The 17,466-nt window shown below is 42.5% G+C and overlaps 1 protein-coding gene across 1 annotated transcript in view; it reads left to right on the top strand.

Moving 5' to 3' along the window:
• Window positions 1-17,466, top strand: part of LOC140492466 (uncharacterized) — a 119,199-nt gene that overhangs the window by 89,425 nt on the left and 12,308 nt on the right. The window contains exons 11-12 of the mRNA XM_072591355.1: window positions 6,018-6,080; window positions 10,266-10,428. Of these exons, the coding sequence (XP_072447456.1) occupies window positions 6,018-6,080; window positions 10,266-10,428 (226 nt within the window). The remainder of the gene's footprint in view (window positions 1-6,017; window positions 6,081-10,265; window positions 10,429-17,466) is intronic.

The following is a 17,466-nucleotide window of genomic DNA, read 5'->3' on the forward strand; positions in this document are numbered from 1 at the left end:
ATTGGAAATCTTCAGCTTCAGTAAATACAGTGGAATCTGTTATGCTGGGCGATCTTTAACACCCTGTTGACCATCCAGGTTCAAACCATTGTTTAACAATACACAAGGCTGCCATTATACATCAGACTTGCTGTGGGAATGCAGAGGAGGTTGTTTCCTGTATCTAAGTTAGTGCTGTACCTTCCCCTTGTGTGATTGATGGGTAATGTAGGAGAAGATTCATTGGTATCTAACCCTAGCTGTATCCATTCGTAAGGTCTAGGAGGATGGGCATTGAGAAAGGATATAAGGAAAGTAGGAAAGGACTTAAGCAAAGAATTAGAAGGGCTAAAAGGGGGCATGAGAATTCATTAGCAAACAGGATCAAAGAGAATCCCAAGGTTATTTATGTATATATGAAAAGCAAAAGGGTAGCTGAGGAGAAGGTTGGCCCTCTCAAGGGCAAATGAGGGAATCTATGTGTGAAGCCAGAAAAGGTAGGCGAGGTCCTAAATGAATACTTTGAGTCAGTATTCACCAAAGGAATTGGTGGAGGATGATCTCAGGGAAGGGAATATTGAATTTCCAAGCCAAGTTGCTATTAAAAAAGAAGAGGTGCTGTGTTTCTTAAAAAGTATTAAGGTAGGTTAGTCACTGGATCCAGGTGGGATCTATCCCAGAGTATTGAGGGGGGCAAGAGAACAAATTGCTGGAGCATTGACAGACATCTTTGTATTCTGTTTGGCCACAGATGAGGTCCCAGAGGACAGGAGACTAGCCAATGTTGTCCCATTGTTTAAGAAGGGTAACAGGGATAATCCAGGAAATTACCAGGCCTGTGAGCCTCACATCAGTGGTAGGGAAATTATTGGAAAAGATTCTTAGGGACAAGATGTATGTGCATTTAGAAACAAATGGACTTACTTGTAATAGATAGCATGGTTTTGTGCGGAGGATTGTCATGCCTCACTAACTTGTTAGAGTGTTTTGAGGAGCTGACGAAGATGATTGATGCAGGAAAATGGGTGAAGTCCACGTGGACTTCAATAAACCTTTGACAAGGTCCCTCATGGTAGACTGGTATCAAAAGAGGCATGGTATCAGGGGTGAGCTAGCAAGATGAATACAGTACTGACTTAGTCAGAGGAGTCAGAGGGCAGTGGTGCAAGGATGCTTTTTGGAATGGAGGGTTGTGACTAGTGGCATTCCACAGGGATCAGTACTGGGACCTCTGCTTTTCGTGGTCTGAATGATTTGGAGGAAAACGTGGGTGGTGTAATTAGTAAGTTTGTGGATGATACAAAGATTAGTGGAGTTGCAGACAGTGAAGAGCATTATCAGAGGATACAGCAGGATATGGGTAAGTTGGAGACATGAACAAAAAGAATGGCAGATGGAGTTTAATCCAGACAAATATCTGGTTGGTATGGACGAGTTGAACTGAAAGGTCTGGTTCTGTGTTGTACTTCTCTATAAATGTGAGGTGATGCATCTTGGAAGGTCAAGTACAGGTGGAAATTATACAGTGAAAATTATACAGTGAATGGTAGAACTATTAAGAGTATTGATATGCAGATGGATCTGTGTACACAGATCCATAAATCACTAAAAGGTCTATGGCATGCTTACCTTTATTGGAAGGGGCATTGAATATAACGATAGACAAGTTATGCTGCAGCTTTATACAACTTGAGTTAGGCCACGCTTGGATTATTGTGTACAGTTCTGCTCACCACACTACCAGAAGGATGTGGATGCTTTGGAGAGGGTACAGAAAAGGTTTACCAGGATGTTGCAAGGTATGGAGGATTTTAGCTATGAAGAAAGGTTGGATAGACTGTGTTTGTTTTCACTGGAACGCAGGAGGTTGAGGGGGCGACCTGACAGAAGTTTATGAGATTGTGAATAGCATGGATAGAGTGGGACGTATGAGGCTTTTTCCCAGGGTGAGGGGTCAATTACCAGAGGACGCAGGTTCAAGGTAGGAGGGGGGGATGTTTAAAAGAGATGTGTGTTTCATGTTTTTTACACAAAAGGGAGGTGAGTGCCTGGAACATGTTGCCAGAGGAGGTTGTGGAAGCAGACACAATAGCAGCAGTCAAGAAGCACCTGGACAAAGACATGAATAGGAAGGGAATAGAGGGATACGGACCCTATAAGTGAAGACAGTTTTAGTATGGAAAGGTAAATTTTTTATTCTATCTCAAATAAGTACTATGCATTCTCTAGGAATATCTGGCAGACTAGTGTGTAAAAGCATTTCCAATATGATCTACGTTAACTGTTGAAAATGAAATTAAACCAAATTAAACCGAAACTGCATTAGGGCAGTATCGTAACATTAAGCAAATAGAGGCATGATGTTGACGTTTTTCGGGCTGCTCTTATCAGGATTGTTATGCAAGGAATCCAATTTAGAAAGGAAAGACTATTTCGTACAGTAAAACGGATGCTGATAGAAGCTGTTAACTGTCAATCTTAGTAACTGAAAAGACTTTGATCAGATCGGTCGACTCTGACTTGCCACAGTGTTGCCATGGGAACCCAATCTGCCTGGGCTGAGGTTTTCCAGCTAACCAGATTCAACAGTTAACACTAAAATATAAAAAAAACTGCGAATGCTGGAGATGAAACAAACAAAAACAGAGAAACTCAGCATGTCTGGCAGCATGTGTGAAGAGAGAACAGAGTTAACGTTTTCAGTGCCAGACCTGCTGCTTCTGTTTTTTTGAAGGTTAACAATTCCTGCTGCAATTCCACGTCAGCTGTGGTCCAATCAGCACCCTCCTCTCAGGCTAAGTTAGTGTTTCCAAGTTTTGATTCTGACATACAAGTCTGGATGAGTGCAAGACGAAAAGCATTGACTTTGTGTCCTTTTCTAAAAGCAAACAGTTATTAAGGACACAATCATTAAAGATTATGCATCACTGCAAGAATGTATACCTATTAAACATTTGCGATGAAAATTCCAGTTAATCAGTTCCTAGGCTGCCACCAGTGACTAAATCAGGGTCTGTCTGCATCACTGTCACTCCAGATGCATAGATATGTCACGTCATGTCCAATCAGAGCCATAACAGCTCATCAAAATGTCCAAAGCTGAGAGTTTGTGTTCTGTTTGGTTATTTGCCATTATAGACTCAAACAGTCATAGAGATGTACAGCATGGAAACAGACTCTTCAGTCCAACTTGTCCATGCCGAACAGATATCCTAAACTAATCTAATCCCATTTGCCAGCATTAGGCCCATGTCCCTCTTAACCCTTTCTATTCATATACCAATCCGATGCATTTTAAATGCTGTCATTATTTTAGCCTCCACCACATCCTCTGGCAGCTCATTCCACACACACCCCTTAGGTCCCCTTTATATCTTTTCCCTCTCACCCTAAACCAATGCCCTCTAGTTCTGGACTCTCCACCCCAGGGAAAAGATCTTGTCCATTTATCCTATCCACACCCGTCATGATTTTATAAACCTCCATAAGGTCACCCGTCAGCCTCCAATGCTCCAGGGAAAACACCCCCAACCTATTCAGACTCTCCCTATAGCTCAAATCCTCCAACTCTGATAACATCCTTGTAAATCTTTTCTGAACCCTTTCAAGTTTCACAATATCCTTCTGATAGGAAGGAGACCAGAATTGCACGCAATATTCCAACAGTGGCCTAACCAATGACCTGTACAGCCGCAACATGACCTCCCAACTCCTGTACTCAATACTCTGGCCAATAAAGGAAAGCAAACCAAATGCCTTCTTCATTATCCTATCTATCTGTGACTCCACTTTCAAGGAGCTATGAACCTGCACTCCAAGGTCTCTTTGTTCAACAACACTCCCTTAGACCTTACCACCAGGGCATCAATGTGGACTTCAACAGCTTCCTCATTTTCCCTTCCCCCACTTCATCCTAGTTTCAAACTTCCAGCTCAGCACTGTCCCCTTGACTTGTCTGGACTTGTCCGACCTGCCTAGCTCCTTTTCCACCTATCCACTCCTCCCTCCCCTCCCTGACCTATCACCTTCATCTCCTCCCCCACTCACCCATTGTACTCTATGCTACTCTCTCCCCACCCCCACCCTCCTCTAGTTTATCTCTCCATGCTTCAGGCTCACTGCCTTTATTCCTGATGCAGGGCTTTTGCCCGAAACGTCGATTTCGCTGCTCGTTGGATGCTGCCTGAACTGCTGTGCTCTTCCAGCACCACTAATCCAGAATTTGGTTTCCAGCATCTGCAGTTATTGCTTTTACCTCATTAAGTGTGTAAGTCATGTCCTAATTTATTTTTCCACCTCACATTTATCTAAATTAAACTCCATCTGTCACTCCTCAGCCCATTGGCCCATCTGATCAAGATTCCATTGTACTCTGAGGTAACTGTCTTCGCTGTCCACTACACCTCCAATTTTGGTGTCATCTGCAAACTTACAAACTTACTTATCTCCTATGTTCACATCCAAATCATTTATATAAATGATGAAAAGTAGAGGACCCAGCACCAATCCTTGTGCTGCACTACTGGTCACAGGCCTCCAGTCTGAAAAACAACCCTCCACCACCCTCTGTTTTCTAACTTTGAGCCAGTTCTGTATCCAAATGGCCAGTCCTCTCCGTATTCCATGAGATCTAACCTTCCTAACCAGTCTCCCATGAAGAACCTTGTCGAACGCCTTATTGAAGTCCATATAGATTACGTCTACTGCTCTGCCCTCATCAATCCTCTTTGTTATATATTCAAAAAAACTCAATCAAGTTCGTGAGACATGATTTCCCACACGCAAAGCCAGGACGACCTAATAGAATGAGAGTTTAATATGATTTTATTTCTTGCAACTCCATTAGATATGCAGCTTGGAAAAATTACACTTCAGCCCATCAAGTTTGCACCAGTCACCAAGCATCTATCGATTCTAATCTCATTTCCATGGCTTAGCCCATGATCTTGTTTGGTGGTGTGGCATTTCAAGTGCCCACCTAAATACTTTTTAATTGTCTTGAATGTTTTGTCTCGACCACCCTTTTAGGCAAAGAGTTGAAGATACTTCCCACCCTCTGGGTGAAAATCGTTTTCCTTAAATCCTCTGCTGCTCCTTAACTGTGTTCCATGGTTATTGGCCTTTCTATTAAGGGACAAGGTTTCTTCTTATCTATTCTATCTATGGCCCTCATAACTTTGCACACCTCAATCAGATTCCCCTCCTCAAGCCTGTTCTACTCTAAAGAAAACAACCTCAATTTATCTTGTTTCTCTTCATATATGAATTACTCCAGTCCCAGGCAACATCATGATGAATACTTTCTGCACCTTCCCTGGTACAATCCTTCCTATAATGTGGTGACCAGAACTTCACACAGAATTACAAAATCCCTACAGTGCAGAAAGAAACCACTTGGTCCATCACATCTGCACTAACTCTTGCAGAGCACCCCACCCATCCTATTCATAATCCCAAATTTATCATAGCTAATTCACCTAGCCTGCACATCCCCGGACACTATGGGACAATTAATCCTGGTCAAACTACCTAATCTGCAAATCGTGGACTGTGGGAGGGAACTAGAGCACCAGGGAAAAACTGATGCAGATCCCGGAAAAATGTGGAACTCCACACAGATGGTCGGCCAAGGTTTGAATCAAACCTGGATCCATGGCATTGTAACAATTGAGCTACCATGCAGAACACCAACTGTGGTCTATATAACATTCAACTGTTTTTGCAACCTCCACAGTGGTTGTGAGTCATAGACTGCGAACTGTTGGTGTATCAGGAGTTCTATTTGGTATCTTACCTGTGCAGAACCATAAATGAGGTAATATTTGTTGGGACAATGTAATGGAAACTTAGATCTCTGTGTTCTGTGAGGGTCTGGTGGCACAGTGTGGAGGGAACATTTCTGTGTTAATATACTAATGCTAATATAATTTCTGCACCAAAATCTGAATACTCTTGGTCCAGAAGGGTTTGAGTATGAACTATTCTCTGATACTTGGTAATAAGAAATGATTCACATAATGTTGTCTTTGAAACTCTAGATAACAACACTGGATTCAAATTTGACGCTGGCCATGTAAAAGTTGAAGAACCAGTTATAACTGGTAAGAGATGCATTTGTGGTACTTTCCTGTTGCAATATGGGTGATGTGGTCCGAACAAAGAATAATCTGTTCGGGATATAACATCTTTTAACCCTTCTGACATTTTAAAGGAACTTTTTTCCACTGGGGGATTGGGAGTGTAGGGCATGAAGATATAAATCAATTGACAGCAGGAACTTAGAGAAGAAAATTTTGAATATATTTTCTGCTATGACTTGCTATGATCTTGAATGCCATTCTGCACTAAGGAAGCAAATGTGATCAATGATAACTTTTAAAACAAACTAGGTGAACATGTGAAAGAAGAAATTGAATTTATGCAGAAAGAGGTGGGCAATGGGACTAATTGAATATCACTCTTCAGGACACAAGGGGCTGAATAACTTCCTTTTATGATGGATGTTTCCACGATTTTAAACGTTTGGCTCAAATAGAGATCACAGCCCTGCAGAATATGGGGAACAATCACCCTGCAGTAATTGTCCAATAAGAGGGCCTCCAGATGCTGTAAGAGGAACCCTCACCATAACTCATCAAGGTGTAAGATCCAACTCATAGATTTGCTGTCACCACCCTTGTGGCGATTGTAACAAGGTCAGCCAGATGGACCTCATAAAATAGGAGTTCCCTAATTGGGCATTTAACCTGGTTCAGTCAGAGAGTTCTAGCTGACAGATATAAGTAGGGGTATCAGAAGTTCTGTTCACTCTGAGAGCTGGCTCTGAGGAAGCTGGACCAGTACGATGCATGTGAAAACAAAGAATGGCTCGGTGATGGGATAACGGGCCTCTGTGGAATTATTTCAGTGGCAACGAGAGAAAAAAAGTACATTCCTGACGAAATTCATTCACAACGGTCACCTTTAAGTTGAGATAAGCATTTCTGGCATCCTGCTGTTATTTGGGAAGCTTGACTCATTTGATCCTGCCATCAAAGACTGGGGCCATAATATGGGAAAGGATGCATTATTCTCTCTGAGTGAATAACACTGGGACAGATGAAAGGCAACTGACAGCTTTTGGACATACAGCTTTTTCAGTTATTAACAGCCTAATGTTTCCTGAGACACCAGATACTAAAACTTTTCAAGAGTTGATGGATTTAGTTAAGGAATATTACGACCCCAAGCGTTTAATTCTGAGACGCTATCAATTTTACTCAGTAGATGAAGAATCAGGGGAATCCATGTTGTTATTTTTGATTAGGTTAAGAAGACTGGCAGAGACTTTGGTTTAATTTTTAATGAGAGGCTGAGAGACCCTTTGGTGTGTGGAATTAATGATGTAACCATCAAATGCACCTACCAGCCTAACCAAACTTCAAACAGGAACCACAATTGGCTCTGTCATAAGAAAATGCAGCAAGTACCGCACATGAGTTACAGGACATGCCGTTGGTAGTGGACACCTTTTTCAGGATAACTGAGTTTGGGTGACACCACTTGAATGAACGCAATTGCATAACCTCACTTAGGACATATCCTGAACAGAGGGACAGCAAAACCCCAAAACAAAGCTAAGCCTTGGACAAACGGTTAACAGTTTCTATTGGATCCAGACCAGCAACCCATTGTAGTTGCTTTCGGTGTGTGGACTCAACACAGCTAAAAGAGACACACTTAGCTTGAATTGAGTAAGAGAACTCATCATGTCCATCCCTGATGAAGGGCTTTTGCCTGAAACGTCGATTTTCCTACTCCTCGGATGCTGCCTGACCTGTTGTGCTTTTCCAGCACCACTCTGACCTAAACTCTGGTTTCCAGCATCCGCAGTCCTCAATTTTGCCTGAGGTAGAGTTGGTCCAGAGTTTGACTGATGATCACCAACAATCTGTCCTGTTCCCACCCACAACAATACAGTGGTCAGGAAAGCACAGCAACATCCCTACTTCCTCAGAAGGCTAAGGAAATTCAGTGTGGTTTGGCAATTGCTCTTCCCAAGACCGCAAGAAACTACAGAGTTAAATTTAATGTTGACCTCACTCTCTGTGCACTTTCTCTGCAGCCATAAAATTGCATTCTTTGTCCTGTTCTATTACCCTGAGCACTTTGTATGGTATGACCTGCATGTACTGCACGCAAAACAAAACATTTCACTGTACCGAGGTACATGTGACAATAATAAATCAAATCAAATGCATGCCTGCAATTGCAATTAGACGAGGATTCCCAGAATTATGCTACAATTAATATCCATAAAGGTTTGTACCAATATACAAGATGTCATTTGGGGTATCACCAGCCTGTGCCATTTTTTCAGTGGCGTGATGGAAACCATTTTATAAGGTCTATCCCAGGTCATCATTTATCTGAATGATATTCTAAAAGGGAAGACCAAGAAAAAGCATTTAGAGAACTTTGATATAGTACTTGGATGTTTCTACAAAGTGGCCATATACCTTTGAAAGAAATATGTGTGTTCCAGGCACCACAAATGATCTGCTTAAGCTACAGAGTCGCCAAGACTGGGCTACACCCATTGGAAGATAAAGTGAGGGTGATCAAAGATTCCCTGACTCCCACATCTGTACTGGAGCTCAGGTCTTTCCTTGGATTGGTCATTATTACAGAAAGTTCAGACATAAGCTGGCCTCCATTCTGACACCATTACATCTGCTATTGAAAAGGGATCAGCCTTGGAAATGATCTCGGAGTCAAGATGTAACCTTTTAGGGAAGTGAAGAAGCAGCTATCATTGTCTAAGGTGGTGGCATACCGCTGTCCCAAGAGAGATGTGGTGCTGACATGCAATGCTTCCCCAGACAGTTTCAGGGATTCAACATTAAACTTCAGTTACATATGGCCCAATGGAGTGGAACACCCAATAAGGTATGCTTCCTTGACTTTCAGTGATGCAGAACGCAAATACACTCCGATAAAGAAGAAATGTTTGGTGATCATCTTTGGTGTGAAAAAAATCCATCAATACCTCTATGGACATAAATTTATAATCGTAACTGACAAGAAACCCCTGCTAGGGCTACTCAAAGAGGACAAGGCTGTGCTGCCCATAGCTTCAGGTCAAATTCAGCAGTGGGCTCTCATTGTAAGTGAATATAATTACAAGTTAGATCACTATCCAGGAGGCCAAGTAATAAATGTGGATGCCTTCAATAGTCTCCCACTGGCAGATACACTACGAGGGGAGCCAGCACTGGAAGAATGCATTCTGGTTTTAAATTTTCTTGATGTCCTTCTGGTCACCGCTGACAATATAAGACTGTGCATGGAAAAAGATCTGCTCCTGGCAAAACTACAACAGCTAGTGGTGATGAGGCAAACTAAAGAGCAATCATAACCAGAGCAGAAACCTTTCTGGGCCCAGCAAGACCAGATCACCGGACAGCATGGTATTCCATCATGGGGAGCAAGAGTGATTGTTCCGAGCAAAGATTGCCACAACTAGATACTGACCAAATTCCAACAGGGTCATCTGGTGGGGGTGGGCCAAAATGAAGATGTTGGTGAGATGCTAAGTCTGCTGGGGCAGTGCTCAGAGTGCCAACAAAGACAAAAATGACCTCCCCCATAGTTGTAATGTTCTCAGTATTTTCTGAGAATTGAGGGGAAAGCCTCTGGAATCAATGTCATTGATCTCCTCAAAATATTCTGAAAGTTGATCTGTTAATTTAATTGTAAGGCCTATGACTAGCTGACTTGCGAGCTGAACTGAAGGTCTTTCAATGCTCTGCAGCCAATAATTGTATGGTTCTGCTGACAAGAAACCAAAGGTGCTGTGAGAAAGGAGTAATTCTACCCTTTTAGTTTGGACTCATGGTCAACAAGTTTCTTTGCTATCTCTTTACTCACAATTCCTCTGTGTGTTAGGGATTAAAGGGGATAGATTTAAGTCAGCACAGTAGCTTAGTTGATAACAATTTTGTGACTGACTGTAAGAATACACTTCGCCTTTAACAAATGTGTAAGTTTTGAGCTTATTGAAGAGACTTGATGAAAGTCTCTTTTGTTCTACATAGCAATAATGAAAAACAAATTGACCATTTTATTGTTGATATAAATGTTTATTCTTTTGGCATGGCTCTTGGAGAAGTGGACCTTGATTTTCAGTGCACTCCTCCCAGCAATGTTATAACAAATTAGCTCTCAAAGTATTTCTTGTATAAGTGTACAATTTTAAGTATGTTTGAGGTACATTTTTAAAAAATGCACATTTTTGCAATCAACAGGTGACTGTGCTTCACAGGTTCCTGAAAATTTACAGCAATATTATGAATTGACTCTGACCAGTAAGGGAGCCATATGTGCTTCGATCTGCAACGAAGCAAGAAAGGACTCACTGAAATGTGGAAATGGAAAATGTGGAATGACAAATAAGGGAGCCAAATGCTAGTAAGACTGAACAATCAATTAAATCTGCTTCACTATTTTTATATACTTTTACTGCCACAATGTAGTGCACTTCAATATCATAATGAAGGAGTGTTAATGCTGTCATAAGTTCCATTAAATCAGAACTCCACCTGCAGATTTAAAAGATCTAACAAGGAGATGGGCTTTGTCAATATTTATTCCACAACTCACATCAGTAAACCAGATTTTCTGCTCATTACCTAAAAGCTGCTCTGGGTTCTCACCTAGAACATATTGATCATGTTCAGAACAGAGTCAGAACATGCTTCTTTTGTCGAATTTAAAAGAAACCCAAAGCTTTCCATGGGGCATCAGGTTTACAACACCTCTCTTCAAGAGAACCAAGACAGACAAATCCCTCTTAAAGGCACATATTGTCACACCTCACCCTTGAAAATAACATCAATGTACAAAGATGGCTTCATTTTCAAACCGTTTAGTCTCACGCTGTTAGTACTCTACATTTTATATACATTACGTTAATCCTTAAGCATGCAAACATTTAAAACTACAGCCCATCTGGGTCCATTTTTTCTGCCACCAAGCAATAGACAATAGACAATAGATGCCGGAATAGGCCATTCTGCCCTTCGAGCCTGCACCACCATTCAATATGATCATGGCTGATCATCCTTAATCAGTATCCTGTTCCTGCCTTATCTTCATAACCCTTGATTCCACAATCCTTGAGAGCTCTTTCCAACTCTTTCTTAAATGAATCCAGAGACTGGGCCTCCACTGCCCTCTGGGGCAGAGCATTCCACACAGCCACCACTCTCTGGGTGAGGAAGTTTCTCCTCATCTCTGTCCTAAATGGTCTACCCCGTATTTTTAAGCTGTGTCCTCTGGTTTGGCACTCACCCATCAGCAGAAACATGTTTCCTGCCTCCAGAGTGTCCAATCCTTTAATAATCTTATATGTCTCAATCAGATCCCCTCTCAGTCTTCTAAACTCAAGGATATACAAGCCCAGTCGCTCCAGTCTTTCAGCGTAAGGTAATCCCGCCATTCTAGGAATTGACCTCGTGAACCTACGCTGCACTCCCTCAATAGCCAGAACGTCTTTCCTCAAATTTGGAGACCAGAACTGCACACAGCATCTTTATCTTCTATCATCAAAGTCATGTCAACACCCCCACAATTACATTCTCTCATCCTGCCAAGTGTATAATTTTCAAATTGAATTGCTATTACAACAAATTCCATCAAAACAGGCTGGTATTTTTATCCTTAGTTTTTTCCAAACATATTAAGTGGTTCTGATCTGTATATACAATTTTCTCAGATACTTCACTGGCAACATAAATGTTGAAGCGTTGCAATGCCAACACCAAAGGTCTCTTTTCAATAGTGGAATATTTCTTTTGATGAATATTCAACTTTCTGGAAAAATACCCAAAAGGTCTTTTTATCCTCTCATTGTATTCTTCACTGCCACCTACACCACTTGCATCAATAGCCACCTTGAATAGCTTGTGTAGTTAGGTGTTGCTAACACTGGAGCAAAGGTCAACACAGCTTTTAGGCTGTCAAATGCTTCTGACACTCCTCCATCTACTCACATTTTCTGCACTCCTTCTGTAGATCAGTCAATGGAGCAATCACACTGCTAAAATTCGGCTATGGGTTTTCCATAAGAACCACTCTTGGTACTTCCCTCTTCGTTGACAGAATGGGAAACTCCCCAGAAATCTTTGTTTCCACATCCCGTGTGAAATGGTATGGCCCAGGAACATGACTTGGGCTTTCCTGAACTCACTGTTAGCCAGGCTGATCACCAAGCCTGCCTCCTGAAGTTGATAGAGTAATTCTGCTGGATGCTGAAACTCTTCCTTCCATATGTAACTAAAAATCACCAGATTATTTATGTACATGATACATTTGGGTCATCCTTTGGTCAGTCTTTGAAATGTAGCTGGTGTATCCTTCACATCAAATGTAAACCGTAAACTGGTGAAGTTTATTTGGTTTCATGAAAACCGAAATTTCCTTCATTTCTTCAGATAAGAGTATCTGCCAGTATCCTCTGAGCAAGTCCAACTTAGAAATATAAGTTGCTTGTCCCATATTCTCAGTACAGTATTCAAAATGTAGAATAGGATATGAATTGGATTTTCTAACTGCCATTACTTCATGATAGTCCACACATAATTGTTGGGTGCCATCTGGTTTTGCCACCAACTTCAATTACGTTGTCTCTGAGCATGCTTTCAATTTGTTTTTCAACCTGTGCCAATTTTAGATAGTTAAGTCCATAAGGATGTTGCTTAACTGGAATAGCATTTCCTATATCTACATCATGCGTAGTCAATTGCATACTTCCCAGCTTATTACCACACATGTGGTTGTAATAACTTTCAACTTTCTTCTGGAAAGTAACTCAATAGTTTGTGCTAAATTTTGAGAACTTCCTCATTACCTTATTTAATTTGAGGAAAGTAAGGGAGGTGATGGCCTAATGGTATCACTGCTAGACTATTAATCTGGTGACGCAGATATTGTTTTGGGAACCAGGATTCAAATCCCACCATGGCAGATGGTCAAATTTGAATTCAATTTTTAAAAAAAATCTGGAATTAAGAGTCTAATGATGACCATAAATCCATTGTCAATTGTCAGAAAAACCCATCTGGCTCATGAGCATCCTACCTGGTCTGGCCTACATGTGATACCAAACCCACAGCAATGTTGGTGACTTCCCTCTGGGCAATTGGGAATGAGCAATAAATGCTGCCTGGACAGCGATGCCCTCATCCTGGGAAAGAATAAAGAAAAACACCTCTCAACCTTCTCTCTAATGAAAACAGCCTCAAGTCCCTCAGCCTTTCCTCGTAAGACCTTCCCTCCATACCAGGCAACATCCTAGTAAATCACCTCTTCACCCTTTCCAAAGCTTCCACATCCTTCTTATAATGTGGTGACCAGAACTGTACACAATACTCCAAGTGCAGCCACACTAGAGTATCCACAACTCCACCGACCTTAGTGTCGTCTGCAAATTTACTAACCCACCCTTCTACGCCCTCATCCAGGTCGTTTATAAAAATGACAAACAGCAGTGGACCCAATACTGACCCTTGTGGTACACCACTAGTAACTGGACTCTAGAATGAACATTTCCCATTAACCACCATTCTCTGTCTTCTTTCAGCAAGCCAATTACTGATCCAATCTGGTATATCTCCCACAATCCCATTCCTCCGCATTTTGTACAATAGCCTACTGTGGGGAACCTTATCGAATGTCTTGCTGAAATCCATATACACCACATCAACCGGTTTACTCTCAGCTACCTGTTTGGTCACCTTCTCAAAGAACTCAATAAGGTTTGTGAGGCATGACCTACCCTTCACAAAACCGTGCTGACTTATCCCTAATCAAATTATTCTTTTCTAGATGATTATAAATCCTATCTTTTATAACCTTTTCCAACATTTTACCAACAACCGAAGTAAGGCTCACTGGTCTATAATTACCAGGGTTGTCTCTACGCCCTTTCTTGAACAGGGGAACCACATTTGCTATCCTCCAGTCTTCTGGCACTATTCCTGTAGACAATGATGATTTAAAGATCAATGCCAAAGGCTCGGCAATCTCCTCCCTGGGTTCCCAGAGGATCCTAGGATAAATCCCATCTGGCCCAGGGGACATATCTATTTTCACACTCTGCAGGATTTCTAAAACCTCCTCCTTGTGAACCTCAATCCCACCTAGTCTAGTAGCCTGTATCTCAGTATTCTCCTCAACAACATTGTCATTTTCTAGAGTGAATACTGTTGAAAAATATTCACTTAGTGCTTCCCCTATCTCCGCTGACTCCACACACAACTTCCCACTACTATCCTTGATTGGCCCTAATCTTACTCTTATCATTGTTTTATTCCTTAACTACCTATAGAAAGCCTTAGGGTTTTCCCTGATCCTATCCGCCAACAACTTCCCATGTCTCCTCATGGCTCTTCTGAGCTCTCTCTTTAAGTCTTTCCTGGCTACCTTGTAACCCTCAAGCGCTCTAACTGAGCCTTCACATCTCATCCTAACATAAGCCTTCTTCTTCCCCTTGGCCAAAAATTCCACTTCCTTCGTAAACCACGGCTCCCGCGCTCGACAGCTTCCTCCCTCCCTGACAAGTACATACTTATCTAGGACACACAGTAGCTTTTCCTTGAATAAGCTCCACATTTCTAATGTGCCTATCCCCTGCAGTTTCCTTCCCCATCCTATGCTTCCTAAATCTTGCCAAATTGCATTGTAATTGCCTTTCCCTAAGCTGTAATTCTTGCCCAGTGGTACACACCTATCCCTTTCTATCACTAAAGTAAACATCACAGAATTGTGATCGCTATCACCAAAGTGCTCACCTACTTCCAAGTCTAACACCTGGCTGGGCTCATTATCCAGTACCAAATCGAATGTGGCTTTGCCTCTTGTTGGCCTGTCTACATACTGTGTCAGGAAGCCCTCCTGCACACATTGGACAAAAACTGACCCATCTATAGTACTCGTACTATAGTGTTCCCAGTCAATATTTGGAAAGTTGAAGTCCCCCATGACAACTACCCTGTCTCTCTCACTCCTATCGAGAATCATCTTTTCTATCCTTTCCTCTACATCTCTGGAACTATTCGGAGGCCTATAGAAAACTCCTAACAGGGTGACCTCTCCTCTCCTGTTTCTAACTTCAGCCCATACTATCTCAGTTGACAAGTTCCCAAACATCCTTTCTGCAACTGTAATACTGTACTTGACCAACAATGCCACACCTCCCCCTCTTTTACCATTTTCTCTGTTCTTACTGAAACATCTAAATCCTGGAACCTGCAACAACCATTCCTGTCCCTGCTCTATCCATGTCTCCGAAATGGCCACAACATCAAAGTCCCAGGTACCAACCCATGCTGCAAGTTCACCCACCTTATTCTGGGTGCTTCTGGCGTCGAAGTAGACACACTTCAAACCAACTTCTTGCTTGCCGGTGCCATCTTGCGTCCCTGAAACATGATTTTGGACCTCCCTCCTCTCAACCTTTTCTATACTCGAACGGCAATTTTGGTTCCCATCCCCCTGCTGGATTAGTTTAAACCCACCCCAATAGCCTTAGCGAATATCCCCCAAGGATATTGGTACCCCTCTGGTTCAGATGAAGACCATCCTGCTTGTAGAGGTCCTACTTACCCCAGAAAGAGCCCCAATTATCCAAGAATCCAAAATCCTCCGTCCTGCACCATCCCTGTAGCCACGTGTTCAACTCCTCTCTCTCGCTCTTCCTTGCCTCACTAGCATGTGGCACGGGCAACAAACCAGAGACAACAACTCTGTTCGTCCTAGCCCCAAGCTTCCATCCTAGCTCCCTGAATTTCTGCCTTAAATCCCCATCTCTCTTCCTACCTATGTCGTTAGTGCCTATGTGGACCATGACTTGGGGCTGCTCCCCTCCCCCTTAAGGATCCCAAAAACACAATCAGAGACATCAAGAACCCTGGCACTTGGGAGGCAACACACCAACCGTGAGTCTCTCTCGTCCCCACAGAACCTCCTATCTGTACCCCTAACTATGGAGTCCCCAATGACTACTGCTCTGCTCCTCTTCCCCTTTCCCTTCTGAGCAGCAGGGGCAGACTCTGTGCCAGACCCCTGTGCCCCACTGTTTTCCCCTGGTAAGTCCCCCCTCCCCAACCCTCCCCTTTCCTATAAAAATACTGTTTGAGCATATTCACATGACACACACCGTGATATTTCTTTCTATCTGGAGTTCTTATCAAATAATTCACCTCAATCGCCTTTCAATTTGATAAGGCCCACTAAGTCTTGCTATTACCTAACACTGGAAATAACATTAACACTTTCTGAAATGAACCTAGGAAACACTCAGACATATTTAAACAGATTCCCCATCAGGTCTTTGGCTACAATGGGTTTGTTCTTCATCCCTGTTCTCATCGTTGCTCCCATCTTTCACCTCTATCGCTACCACTTTGAGTCAACTTTCACTTTTCAGTTCCAGCTTCCGAGTCCTGATCAGGTGTTTTTCATAACTTTGTGAGAAGTTAGGGAAGAGATTGCTGGGTCCCTTGCTGAGACATCTATATTGTTACCAGCCACTGGTGGTTTGCTAATGTAGTGCCATTACATAAGAAAGGTTGGAAGGAAAGGCCAGGGAACTCTAGACCAGTAGGCCTTATGTCAATGGTGGTTAACGTATTGGAGGGGATTCTGAAGGATAGGATTTATTTGCATTTGAAAAGGCAAGGACTGATTAGGAATACTCAATATGGCTTTGTGCATGGGAAATTGTGTCTCGCTAACTTGATTGATTTTTCTGAAGAGGTGACGAAGGAGATTGATGAAGACAGAGTTGTAGATATTGTCTACATGAACTTTAACAAGGCCTTTGACAAGGTTCCGCATGGTAGACTAGTTAGTGAGGTTAGATCACATGGGATCTAGGGTCAGCTATCCACCTGGATACAAAATTGACTTGGAGATAAGAGACAGAGGGTGATGGTAGAGGGTTGCTTTTCAGACTGGAGCCCTGGAACCAGCAGTGTGCCACAAGAATTGATGCTGGTCCACTGCTTTTTGTCATTTATATAAATGATTTGGGTTACGTATATAGGAGGCATAGTTAGTAAGTTTGTAGCTTACACCAAAATAGGTGGTGTAGTGGACAGTGGTTAGCACTGCTGCCTCACAGCACCAGAGACCTGGGTTCAATTCCCGCCTCAGGCGACTGACTGTGTGGAGTTTGCACGTTCTCCCCGTGTCTGCGTGGGTTTCCTCCGGGTGCTCCGGTTTCCTCCCACAGTCCAAAGATGTGCAGGTCAGGTGAATTGGCCAAGCTAAATTGCCCGTAGTGTTAGGTAAGGGGTAGATGTAGGGGGTATGGGTGGGTTGCGCTTCGGCGGGGCGGTGTGGACTTGTTGGGCCGAAGGGCCTGTTTCCACGCTGTAAGTAATCTAATCTAATCTAAAAAAAAGATTATCTCAAAGTATGAACAGATCTTGATCAGATGGTTCT

Source organism: Chiloscyllium punctatum, chromosome 21, assembly GCF_047496795.1.
Source record: "Chiloscyllium punctatum isolate Juve2018m chromosome 21, sChiPun1.3, whole genome shotgun sequence".
NCBI classification, from domain to species: Eukaryota; Metazoa; Chordata; class Chondrichthyes; order Orectolobiformes; family Hemiscylliidae; genus Chiloscyllium; species Chiloscyllium punctatum.